At 44.9% G+C, this 12,019-nt stretch overlaps 1 protein-coding gene across 1 annotated transcript; it reads right to left on the bottom strand.

Moving 5' to 3' along the window:
* Window positions 1–219: 219 nt before the first annotated feature.
* On the bottom strand, window positions 220–4,816 carry LOC148025216 (putative disease resistance protein At5g04720). The gene is made up of 2 exons (XM_087693663.1): window positions 4,762–4,816; window positions 220–689 (listed from the first exon to the last, which is right to left on the bottom strand). The coding sequence occupies exons 1-2, from the start codon at window positions 4,814–4,816 to the stop codon at window positions 220–222; spliced, it is 525 nt and encodes a 174-aa protein (XP_087549789.1).
* Between the last annotated feature and the right edge of the window lie 7,203 nt (window positions 4,817–12,019).

The raw sequence follows: 12,019 nt of genomic DNA, 5'->3' as shown, positions 1-12,019 counted from the left end.
AGAGATAGGCCTCTTGTAGTTCTTCAATCCAATCACTATGTAGTTCTGTCATGGCTGACACTTTGCAGGCCCACATACGAGAAAGAGAATCAGCCACTATGTTAATAGAGCGATGTCCAAGAACGCATCTTGGAGCCCCTCGCTCTGGAACTCGATGCTTGGCTTGAGCTTCTGGAACATGCTGTCCTTTGCACACGAAGGCAGCAGGTCCTGAGCTGCTCATAATTCCCTGCATACGCTTCTCCAAACTTTTGGCTCTCGCTTGCACTTGTCTTTGAAGAAGGCACCGTACACGACCAGCGCCAAAGGAAGTCTACTGCAGAGAGGAACCAGCATTTTCACCAGCTCATCGTCACTCAACAATGGGCTGCTCTCCCCTTGCTTGGATGCAGTCTTCAGAAACAGCTTCACCGCATCCTCCTCCCCCAGCAACTCCAGCTGATAATGCAGGTAGCCCCGCTCTACCTCCTGCTTGCTATTGAAGCACATCTGCCCCAGCCGTTTCACCACCTCCTGAGAGCGGGAAGTGATCACAATGTAGCTCCCACCCGGAAGCACATCGGCAAGCTTCTCTGGCAACAGCTCCTCCAGATGCTTCCACTTCCACACATTGTCTAGGAATATGCAGACTGGCTTCTTGTCTGATTGGTGGCTTGCAAAGAGGATTTTCAACTCAGATTTGCCCTGAGCTGCGGAAGAGAATTCCAGTCTAGAGCCACCACTGAGCTGGCTGAAGAGGCTCTCTTGCAATTGTGTGGAAGGTATGCCCCTTTTATGAGTGATGTCAAAGTCATAATTTTGTAATGTTGCTACCCATCGTCGTTGCTTTGGAGTGAGATTTGACTGAGTAAGGAAATACTTGAGTACCCGATGATCACTATGTACTCTGAATCGGCTGCCATATAAGTAATGGTGCCATTTCTTGATTGCATGCAGGATAGCCAACATTTCCTGGTCATAAACATTCATGGCCATCTCCTTATCTGTAAGCTTACGGCTTTCAAATGTAATTACTCCATGCTCCTGAAGCAAAACAACCCCAATGCCACGGCCACTAGCATCACACTGTATAGTAAACTCTTTGGAGAAATCCGGGCATACAAGGATAGGAGCAGAAGTAAGTAATTCCTTTAACTGGTTGAAGCTGCTATCTGCAAGAGCATCCCAAAAGAAAGCCTCTTTCTTCAACCTGTCAGTCAAAGGAGCTGCAATTGCCGTATAATGCTTAATAAATCGGCGATAGAATGAAGATAGACCAAGAAATCCTCTAAGAGAGGTAGTAGTAGTAGGCGTTGGCCAATCTCTTATGCATTGCACCTTCTTGGGATTAGCCTGTATTCCTTTTTCACTGACTATATGTCCCAAGTATTCCACTTCAGTCTGCATAAAAGAACACTTCTTCTCCTTAGCAAAAAGCCTATGATGTCTCAACACATCAAAAACCTTCCTCATATGTGACAAATGATCCTGTAAAGTCTTGCTATAGATCAAAATGTCATTAAAGAACACCAGGACAAACTGAAAGAGGAAAGGTTGCAGAATCTTATTCATTAGGCTTTGAAAGGTAGCTGGAGCGTTTGTAAGGCCGAATGGCATCACCAAGAAATGGTAGAGCCCACGATCAGTCCTAAAAGCAGTCTTGACTTCATCACCCTCTCTCATGCGAATCTGATGATATCCTGATCTCAAATCAATCTTCGTGAAGAATCGAGCCCCCTTAAGCTCATCAAGTAAATCATCAATCCTGGGTATAGGATACCTGTTCTTCACTGTTATCTTATTGAGATCCCTGTAGTCAATGCACATTCTGAAAGATCCATCTTTCTTTTTGACTAACAGGACTGGGGATGCATAGGGTGAAGAACTTGGTTCAATGAATCCCATTTCAAGAAGCTCTTTGATTTGCTTGGCTACTTCCTCTCGTTCACATTTTGATAGTCTGTAAGGTGGCTTATTGATTGTCTTTGAGTTGGGTTCCAAATCAATGGGGTGATCCACCGCTCTCTTAGGAGGCAATGAAGTAGGTACTTCAAATAAATCTCTATACTCCTCAAGAAGAGCTGTCAAGGCTGGATGGTTTGCTGAATTATTGGGCTGATCCTGTGTTTCTTTGTTCAAATGCAAAACAAATATCTGTGAGTGCTTCTTGTACTCTTTCTTGAGTTGTTGAATGGTGATAAGCTGAAAATCAGATCTACTAGGGATTCCCTGTTAATGGATGAGCTGTCCATTGGAGAAAAACTCCATATATAACTGTGTGAGAAATCCATAGTAATCCTGCCTAAGGTCATCAACCAATCACAACCAAGTACAATATCTATGGGCCCCATTTCCAAAGTGATCAGGTTTACTTTGACTTCAAAATTTTCAGCCATCTGCAAAAAAACCTGTGGGCAAATCTGTGTGCTAATTTCCTCTTCACCATTACCCACTTGTACTCGAATGGGCTGTTGTAAGTCGGTGGAAACACAATTCAACTTGTACATAATAGATTTATTGACAAAACTGTGAGTACTGCCACTATCTATCAAGATGAACACTGGCTTTCCACATATGCTTCCCTTCATACGAAGTATATTAGGGCTCTTAGATCCCGTCCAAGCATCCATAGAGATAGAACAATTAGTGGCAGCAGGCAACTCATTACAAAATCCACCAGGATCAAATGGAATATCTCCGCTTGGATCAAAAGGAAAAGAGTCAAATGGATCATAAAAGTACTCCTGTCCACCATCATCCTCGAAATCTTCATTTTCAGCATTGATTGTCATTGCATTAGCTTCATCTATGTCATTTTCAAAGTCCTCAAGAACTAGCATACTCTGAAACTTTGGCTTGGCATTTTTGTATACACACTTTGAAGCATGGTCAGGAGTATACTTTTCTCCACACTTGAAGCATAAGCCTTTGTCATTTCTTTCCTTGTAAAGATCCATGGGAATATTTTTGGAATTTGTATTGGCTGAAGTGGACTTAGGCTTATTGTCACCCTGCTTAAATTCAACCTTTGGACTGTTTGCTGTCCTGAAATTGCTTTGAAACCTAGAAGCATTAAATGGAGGATAAGTTGGTACTCGTAAGCTCCCACGAGGCATATGATTGCTGCCATAAATGTTACCAACTTACCCTTGCTTTAAAACAGTCCTTGGCTGTCCATAACTTGGCTGAAATGAAGACTCTTTCCTATACTTTCTTCCATAGCGCTCTGCAAGCTCAATAGCCTTGAAAAGTGAAGTAGGATTTTGCGCCATAACATCAGCTGACAAGGATGGTTCTAGACTATACATAAACTTGTGTAACTTGGCCTCATCACTGATGCTTTCCACATACATGGTCAAGTTGAGGAATTGGTTTGTATATTCTCTTACACTTAGGCCCCTTTGTTCCAAACCATACCATCTTCGTTCTAGCTTCTCTTTTTCAATAGGCGAAACAAAGACTTCAGCCATAAGTGCCTTAAAAGCTTCCCAATTCTCAATAAGTACATTCTCTTTCTTGATATACCTCCACCAAGTATGGGCAAATCCTTCTAAGTGCAAGAAAGCAAAGTGAATCTTCATAGCATCAGTTTTAGGGAATATGTCAAAGTAGGACTCCATCTTAGAGGTCCATTCCTCTAATTCTGATGGTGAAGATGACTGGCCATTGAATTTGGATAAAACAATTTTGTCCTTGAATTCTCTATCATGAAAGGATTGCTGTCCCAAAATTGGCTGATCAGGATTTCCAAGTACAGAACCTCCAAATTGAGACTGAAATCTTCCAACAGGTGGCTGAGAATTACCATGTAACCTTCCTGTTGGTAAGGCACCCCTGGAATTCTGAGTATGCAGTCCAAAAGCTTGAGTATTGGCTCCATTCAAACTGCCCAAATAGTCATCATGCATTTGGGAAGCTTCTCCTACTTCATACTGACTATTTGGAATGCCTTTTCTTCCAATGATCCCATCTCCATGACCATTTTGGTTGGATGGGTGAAGTGGGACTGAAGGGTCACTGTTTGAACAAGACTTCTCATTGGCTTCTTTTGATCCCGTTTGCGACTGCATTAATTGAGAAAATTTTGCCATAAGTTGAGCATTAGATTCTACTAATTTATCAATGGAAGCCTTGGTTTGGTTAGTTGAATCCATCAACTTATCAACGGTAGACTTCGTTTGACCATGAGATAAAATCATTTGCTCCATTGTAGACTTCGTTTGACCATATGATAAAATCATCTGCTCCATTGCTGACAAAATAGCCTCATGACGTTCCCTATGTCTTAGTTCATGGGCACACAACGTATCAGTGAGTATACTGATTTCTCCTTGTTGTTGAAGCTCTTCAGGGTTCTCTTGAAGTGTGCTTTCCATCATGGAATCCCTGATTTGCTGTGCATAATCCACCTGGACCTTATTTTTGCCTTTATGTCTTGTCATACTAGTGCAGTCCTGCAGTACCCCCTGTCAGTAAAACGGCTATAACTTTGGCTAGGAAACTCCGATTTCAGAAATTTTTTGTGTGAATCGAAGCTAACAATGCCCTCTTCGAGATGAGCTATAGCACGCTATAATAGGTTTAGGACAGAAAATTCTGTAGCTGAATTTCAGAGTCTGAACTGTCCAGTCCTGCACCCTGTCGAGACATGTAAGTGCCCTGTTTTGACCCTGTAATGCAAGTGAGTAACCTCAAATGGCTACCAAACCCTGCAAAGGGGTATATAGGACCTGTGGGTACCCTGTAGTACCTGCACCTATGCTTCAACAATGAAGGGTGTACTTGTATCCACCTGTAAATACCCTGTAAGTAACCTGTAAATTCCTTGTTTTACCATGTTTTAGTCCTGTAGGTACTTGAGTCCTTGGAAAGTCTTCAATCCTCCACTTGTTGTACCTGTGTGAGGGATAAAACGGCATGACAGGCTCCCTACACGGGCTCCAAATCACTAGGAGGTGGGCAAAGTTCCCCCCGGGTCGGTTGGTTGCACCCCTTAGGGATCTTCGATAGTGAGGGAGGGTCACCTCTCTTTTGTCCCACTATCTCCCCCGGCATCCACCTTTTTCCTCAGTGGGAATATCAACATGGCAGAGGCTAGTGTGCTAAGCAATCAACATGATATGCAATTCAAAAATATCCATTCATCCTTTCATGAGATGCAATTAATTGAGATAAGAAAACTTGAGATGGGAGAAGGGTTTTACCTATGCAATTCAGTGACTCACTGATTGCTAGTACTTACCCTTTTACAATTTTCTAATTTAGGCAAAAGAGAATCAACCGATCAATTGGATTAGAGTAAACAAAGGCACCAATCAATGTATTCAGTCAATAAGATTCAAGTCTTATGCTGAAATCTCAAATTTCAAGCAAAGGTTGGCTGAGAATTTAATGAAAATGTTCAATTCTTTAATCTCTCAATCAAATGGCTTGAGCTCAGCAATTGGATTAATGAGAGAGATTAAAAATTGAAGAGAAATACCTTGACATGGCTGAAAATGACTTGCCAAATGCTTGATAGGGCTCCTGGTTGTCCAATGTTAGCAAAATAATCCATAAGACTTGCTTATCTGATGGTTAGGAGGCAGGCACAAAAGTCGCGAGTCCCGCCTTTGTGAGAGGCTCAAAAGTGAGTAGGGAAGAGTAATCCCTACTAACTAGTGGGACATACTGGATAGGGGGAGGAGCGTGAGAAGGCGCCATTCAGATGGTTACACACATACCACAAACACAGACAATCAAGGAGAATGCCTGCAAAGCAATAGACAAAAACCAAGGATAAGATATCAACCAAAAATGATAAAACGTGACTCGACCAACTATCCCCAAGCAAACCATAGCCTAGAAAAAATTCGACATGACCTCTAGACATATGCGACCAAAAGCTTCATGCTATGCATCATACAAACACCCAAATCCCCGTATCAGGCAATAAAGAAAAAAACTACACACCGTATCCTTAACCGTAACAAAGAAAATTGAACCAAAACATAACCACAACCCACACATATCAAGACCACAACTTTGATAATCAGGTTTTGACCATGGAGACAACTCCGAAGACTTCGCGTACCCATCCCACGAAACGAGTTTATTAAAAAGGGGAAATTAAGTGCAGTGAGGGGAAAATTAATTTGATGAAAGGTTCATTTTAATAAATTATTAAGGAATGGGTGAAATTTTTATTAAGTGATAAACCTTAATAAAAAAACGGCGGTTCCTTTTTAAAAATTTTAATTACCAATTATTAGGTTAAAGCAGTGCTTTCATTCGAATCCCGGACTTCGATACCCAGACTGGGTCTCTAAATGCAAGTTCATTTATTAAAAATTAAGGTAATGTGGAGCGCTTTTTTGCCAACGCGTGCTCTTGTGACGGCTGGTTCATTTTAATGAAAAATTATTAAAGTGCCTCTTAAGCGCACTTAGCGCGTGCTAAGTGAACGACTGGTTTATTTTTATTAAAAAATGGTGTGTTTAGCACAAGCGCGCGTGCCATGGTGGTGTTTAGGGTTCATTTTAAAAATTAACTATGAGTTGTGGGGTAGCAGGAAAAAAAATAAAAATAAAAGGGAAAATACCTGGTAGTGGGTGTATGTGAATGCAAAGAATGCGCTCTCCTCAATCCAAAAATATCTGGATTTGTTTCGAGATGTTTAGGTTGTGTTTTGAATGAAAAAGGATTTTTGTTTTTATTTTGACGGAATTTAGGTGTGAAATGAAATATTGTGACAGCTTAGAAAATATGCCAAAGATAGGTAAAAATGTTAATAGAATATTTAGAAATTTTTTGGAAATTAAATTTTTAGCATTTTTAATGAATTTTTTTATTTTTTGGGTATTTTTAAAAGAATTTGGAATTTTAAAATGGTTTGAATTTTTTTCGAAAATTTACAGGTTAGAAAAAATAGGCAATTTGTTGCAGAAATAATGGGAATTGTTCTAGATTTTTTTGTAATTTTTTTCAGAATTTTTAAGTGTGGTTTTTTAATGATTTTTTTTGTAATTTTTCAATGTTTTTTTTGTTTTTTTTAAAGGGTTTGCGGGTTTTTGAATTAAAAATCTGGGAAAATACCCAAGAATAGGCTGTGTGGCAGCTGCGTGTGAACAACCAGCTAACAATCTTCCGCACCCGCTCACGATCAAGCACGAACAATCACCCACACGCGCGTACACACCTGCGCGTGTGTCTGCGTCTCGAGGGTGTCTGCGGGTGGGACGGGGGTTTATGGAGGGGGTGGTGATGAGGTTGCTGCGGGGGAACAGGGGGTATGGAGGAGGGTTCTGCTACGGGTCTGCTGCGGGTAGGACAGGGGGCTTACAGGGGGGTAGGGGGGTTTAATGTGATGGCTGCGGGTGTGCGGGATGGGGGGTTGAGAGACAGATTGAGTGTGTGTGTGGAATGGGGGGCTTGGGTGGGGTAAGAGGGTGGGTGTTTGGTTGCAGGGAAGGAAGGGGGGTTTAGGTAGGGGGGTTCAGTGGGCTTGGAATGGTGGGGGGAAAGGGGGGCTTAGGTAGGGGGGTTCAGTGGGTTGGGAATGGTGGGGGGGAAGGGGGGTTTAGAGGGGGGTGTAGTGGGTTTGTGTGTGTGATGGGGTACAGTGGGGGGAAGGGGGGCTTAGAGGGGGTTAGGTGTGTTTAGTGTGTGTGTGATGGGGGGAAGGGGGGCTTAGAGAGAGTAGGAGTGTGTGTGGGTGATGCAGGTGGCACGTGGCAGGGACGGAGGGTCAACGGGGCGCAGAGCTGTGCAGGGCGGGAGGAGACCACCGACGGCGAGGAGGACATCATGGCAGTCGGCAGCAAAGGGCGCTATCGGCGGTGGGCAGGAAGGCGCCGACGGTGTCACATCGGGGCGTCGTCAGCATGACGGCGTCGTCGGCAGAGGACGGGCGCAGGGCAGGGGCGTCGGCGGCACGACGGCCTCACGAAGGCGGGGCAGGCGACGGGCCACAAAGCGGTGTCGTCGATGGCGAGGAGTACAGCGGGGCCCTTGGCGAGGAGGGAGGCGGGGCGTCAGAGGGCGATGGCGGCGGCGCGTCACGTGGCACAGGGGCTCATCACGCAGGGCGTTGTAAAGGCGGGAGGGAGGAGAGAAGGAGGAGGGTAGGAGAGGTGGAGGAGAAGATGGAGGAGAGGGAGGAGAAAATGGAGGAAAGGGAGGAGCAGAGGAGGAGGAGGGAATGGAGGAGCAGAGGGGGAAGGAGAGGGGGTACGCATGGAAGGGAGAGGGAGAGATAGTTGGAGGGGGGAAGGGGTCGGGGGAGGGGGAGGATTGGAAAAGGGTGGGAGGGTATGGGCAAGGGCCCATGGGGGGTAAGGGGTGAAAAGGTTAGGGTAGGGGCCAAGAAGGTGCCCAAGGGGGTGGGGGGAATGCCTATAGGCGCCCGGGGTTAGTCCATGGGAAAGAATGGGTGGGGGGGGCCCATGAAGGAAAGGCGTACCCCCGTCCCGCGCCCATGCGCGGGGCGGGGTAAAAAAATTTACCGTGACGGGATTGAAAGGGCATCGGAACATCAGGATGGGGCACGCGGACACAATCGGGCCGCGTTAAGATGCGTAAAATCGAAAACGGGCGCGTTCACGCGCGGGACGAGTCGCGTGAAAACACATAAAAATAAATAAAAATTAATATGTCCCAATCCGGTCATCAAAACGAAATGCCATAAAAACAAAAAGTGGGCAGGACGACAGGGGGAAGACAGGGAAAATATGCAATGGGAGTTCCGGGGGAAAGAGGGCGTTCACGTGCAAAAAACACGAAAAACGGATCAAAAAACGCAATTAAAAATTAATATCAAAAGATCCGTGCATCGGAAAGAGGTGTAGGAAAAAGGAAAAATGAGCAAAAAGATGTGCCCGAAAATCCTATCACATCAAAACATAGTTTCGACTGAGAGATGACGCGTTCATGTGGGAAAAACCCAAAAAACATACCCGAAAATGGAATCGGAAATTAATATTGGATGAACCGCTCGGCGGAATGACAGGCAGTAAAAAGAAAAAATGTCCGCAAGAAGGGGGGCACAGGGTGGTCACGTTAGAACGCAGTTCCAGCAGAAGTAGGAGCGATTCACATGCGAAAAACACCAAAAAGACGTCCGAAAACACATTTAAAAATTAATAATTAATAATCCAAAAGTCGAAATAGGATGGAGGAAAAAGGAAAAAGGTGGGGGAAGGCACGGTGGACACGGCTATCAAATCAAATTGGAATTCCGATGCAAACAGGGCAGGTTCACATGGAAAAATATCAAAAAGACAAACGAAAAAGTCTTAAAAAACCGTAAAATTAATATTGGACAAACCATGCATCAAAATGACACGGAGGAAAAAGGAAAAATGTCAGAAAGAAAGTTGGTGTCAGGGCTATGGTGTCAGACCACGGTTCCGAAGCAAGCAAAGTGCGTTCACATGGAAAATCGGCTAATGTGTACAAAACACTTCAAAAATTAATAACTCGAAAACCGTGCACCGGAACAGGGTTAGGTAAAAAGGAAAAATGGTCAGTTCAAAGGGAGGAACATGGCTATAAGGTCAAATGTGGACTTTGGTGAACGTAGGGTGCGTTCACATGGCAGGACCGCAAAATCAGGGAATGAAGGAAAACTGCAAGAGAACAGCCCCAAGGGTGGGTGGAACATAGACGGATGGGTGGGAAGGGACCCCATCAGGGTAAAAGCAAGGCATGGCATAAAGGCATTAGCAGGTTGAGGCATATGCAGAAGGGTATGCAATGTAGATGCGCAGGGACGCGTCCCCACACTTAAGACCTTAACGGATAGGATTAACCAAACAACAGGGACCTAGGACCACACAACAGACCATCCACTAACGTCCCCACACTTAAAACATGAACGTCACTAAGAAACAGAAAGGTGTAGGGTTAGAAAAACTTGGCCCATATTGTTGAGGATCAAGGTTGATTGTCAATGGCACGTCCAGTGTTGTTGTCGGCTGCTGGAGGTACCAAGGCATCTTCTCGGCACACATCTGTCATGGCAGGGACCACGCGGCAGCACCCGGGGAGGTAGCTGGTTGAAGGAATCGCAGGAAATTCGTCGATAGCAAGGGATATTGCACTCAACTCACAATCACTCATATGGAATGAAAGAGCTGTCACTCGCCCCATGACTAATATCACTCAAGGAAGAATGATTGAAACCCATATCTCGTACTCGGTTTAGAAATCGACAGGGGGGATGGTGCAGAGGGAGTATGCCAGGGTGCACAGTAGAGGGTGTATTAATGCGTTCAACCCATCTGGGCATAGGTACAAGGAGGAAGGCAAGGGAGCCTTACAGTGCAGTGTACAGAACAGGATGACGTGTCTTGTGTTGACGACAAAGACCCATCCCGTGGGTGCATAGGGAAACGGGAACATACTTGACTCCAAGTGTCGTAACGTCCCTCAATCTCACCTCTCGGTAATTGATTGAAGAAACTCTAGTCACACTCAGGCCACCCTCTGTCTCACGCTCTGCTGATAGATACAGGAGGGCAGCCATGTCCTGAAACCCATTGATGTAATCCTCACGATCACTTGTGTAAAGGTTGTATGCCTTGTGCGCATTTTATGGTGCAACTGTGCATCCCGCTCTGTGCCGGCATACGGTGCGAGAAGGAAGGCCATGGAGCCTTATAGTGCAGTGCATAGAAACAAATTGTGCTTTGTGCATTGAGAGGCCCATCCCGTGCATGCAACACTTTATTCACACTTCGCACCTCTCATTTGATTTGAAAGGAAAAGACTGGTTACTCGCCCCACCCTCTGTGTCACTCTCTGTTGATAGATACAGAGGGCAACCCATACTCACAACCCCATCCGGTTAGGATGAAAGTTCATGCCACTCGATTGTTTGTCGATGAAGATCGCATCATTAGTTTGTTGAAGAGGCGTATCCAGGGAGGTAGCCATCAAATCGAACGTGGGGTTAGATAGGAATATGTCGACTGCTAGAGGACAGTTAGACACTCTGCAGAGAGACACAGGACACAGCGTACCAAGGGAGGCAGCTTCGGAACTGGATCCTGGGGATATCAACTGATGAATCCACTTTTTGGACTGCTGGGTGTTGCCACCTTTTCCACAGCCAGCTTCTCGCCCAAGGGTGTTTACCACCTTTTCTTGGAACGAGGCCTGCTATGACAGGGAATTGCTTCCTTTTCTCCCATAACAGTTTTGTTTTTCTCTTCTTCTTCTTTTTTGTGTTCTTGTTTATGTTTTTTTTTTCTCTTCTTTTTCTCCTACTCCCGAGGGTGTTTCCACCTTTTCTCGAAGAATAGGTCGGCATGACAGGGACCTAAGTCCTTTTCTCCCATGATCGATATGTATATTTTTTTATTTTTCTTTTTTTTCATTAAGAAAGGAATGGTAGAAAGACCACATGTCAGAACCAACCTCCCACCGTTGCTGGTGGAAAATAGAGGATAAGAGATCAGGACTAGAAGGTGGGGTTGAGGGGACAGAAGGTTGCGTCCACCTCATCAGGAGTGGCTGAAGAACGGCTATCAAAAATAGCATCATAAGAATGATAGTGCCACGCCAACGAGGAAAAGGATCAGGTGACCATGATTGTCAAGATCCCCAAGGAGGGAAGTACTTCTTCAGACGATATCCATTGATCAGGAAGGGATTATCAGAGGCATCAACGGTCTGCACTTGGACAGAGCCATTAGGGTTGACAGCAAGTACCTTATATGGGCCCATCCACCGCTGTTGGAGCTTGCTAGGAAACTTGCCAAATCGTGAATCATAGGCTATGACCAAATCACCTTCTTTGAACTCCTTGTGCTTGATGAAGTTGTCATGATAAGCCTTGCGTCGAGCCTACGTGGCTTCCATGCACTGTAGAGCCATCCTGCGAGTTTCGTCCAAACATTCCAGGTGTAGGAGACGGCGTTGCAGTGAATCATCATCCCCCAAACGCTCTTTGATAGCCACTCTCAAAGAGGGCAATTCCAGTTCAATAGGGAAAACAGCTTCTGTACCATACACCAGCTGGAAGGGTGTCTGTCCTGTTGCTATTTTATGGGAGGTTCTG

The sequence above is a fragment of the Lygodium microphyllum genome, chromosome 15 (assembly GCF_053477565.2).
Source record: "Lygodium microphyllum isolate KBCC chromosome 15, Lygodium_microphyllum_v1.1.10, whole genome shotgun sequence".
Classification (NCBI taxonomy): Eukaryota; Viridiplantae; Streptophyta; class Polypodiopsida; order Schizaeales; family Lygodiaceae; genus Lygodium; species Lygodium microphyllum.
The sequence above is the reverse complement of the archived record's forward strand: the minus strand, read 5'-3'. Positions and strand labels throughout refer to the sequence as shown.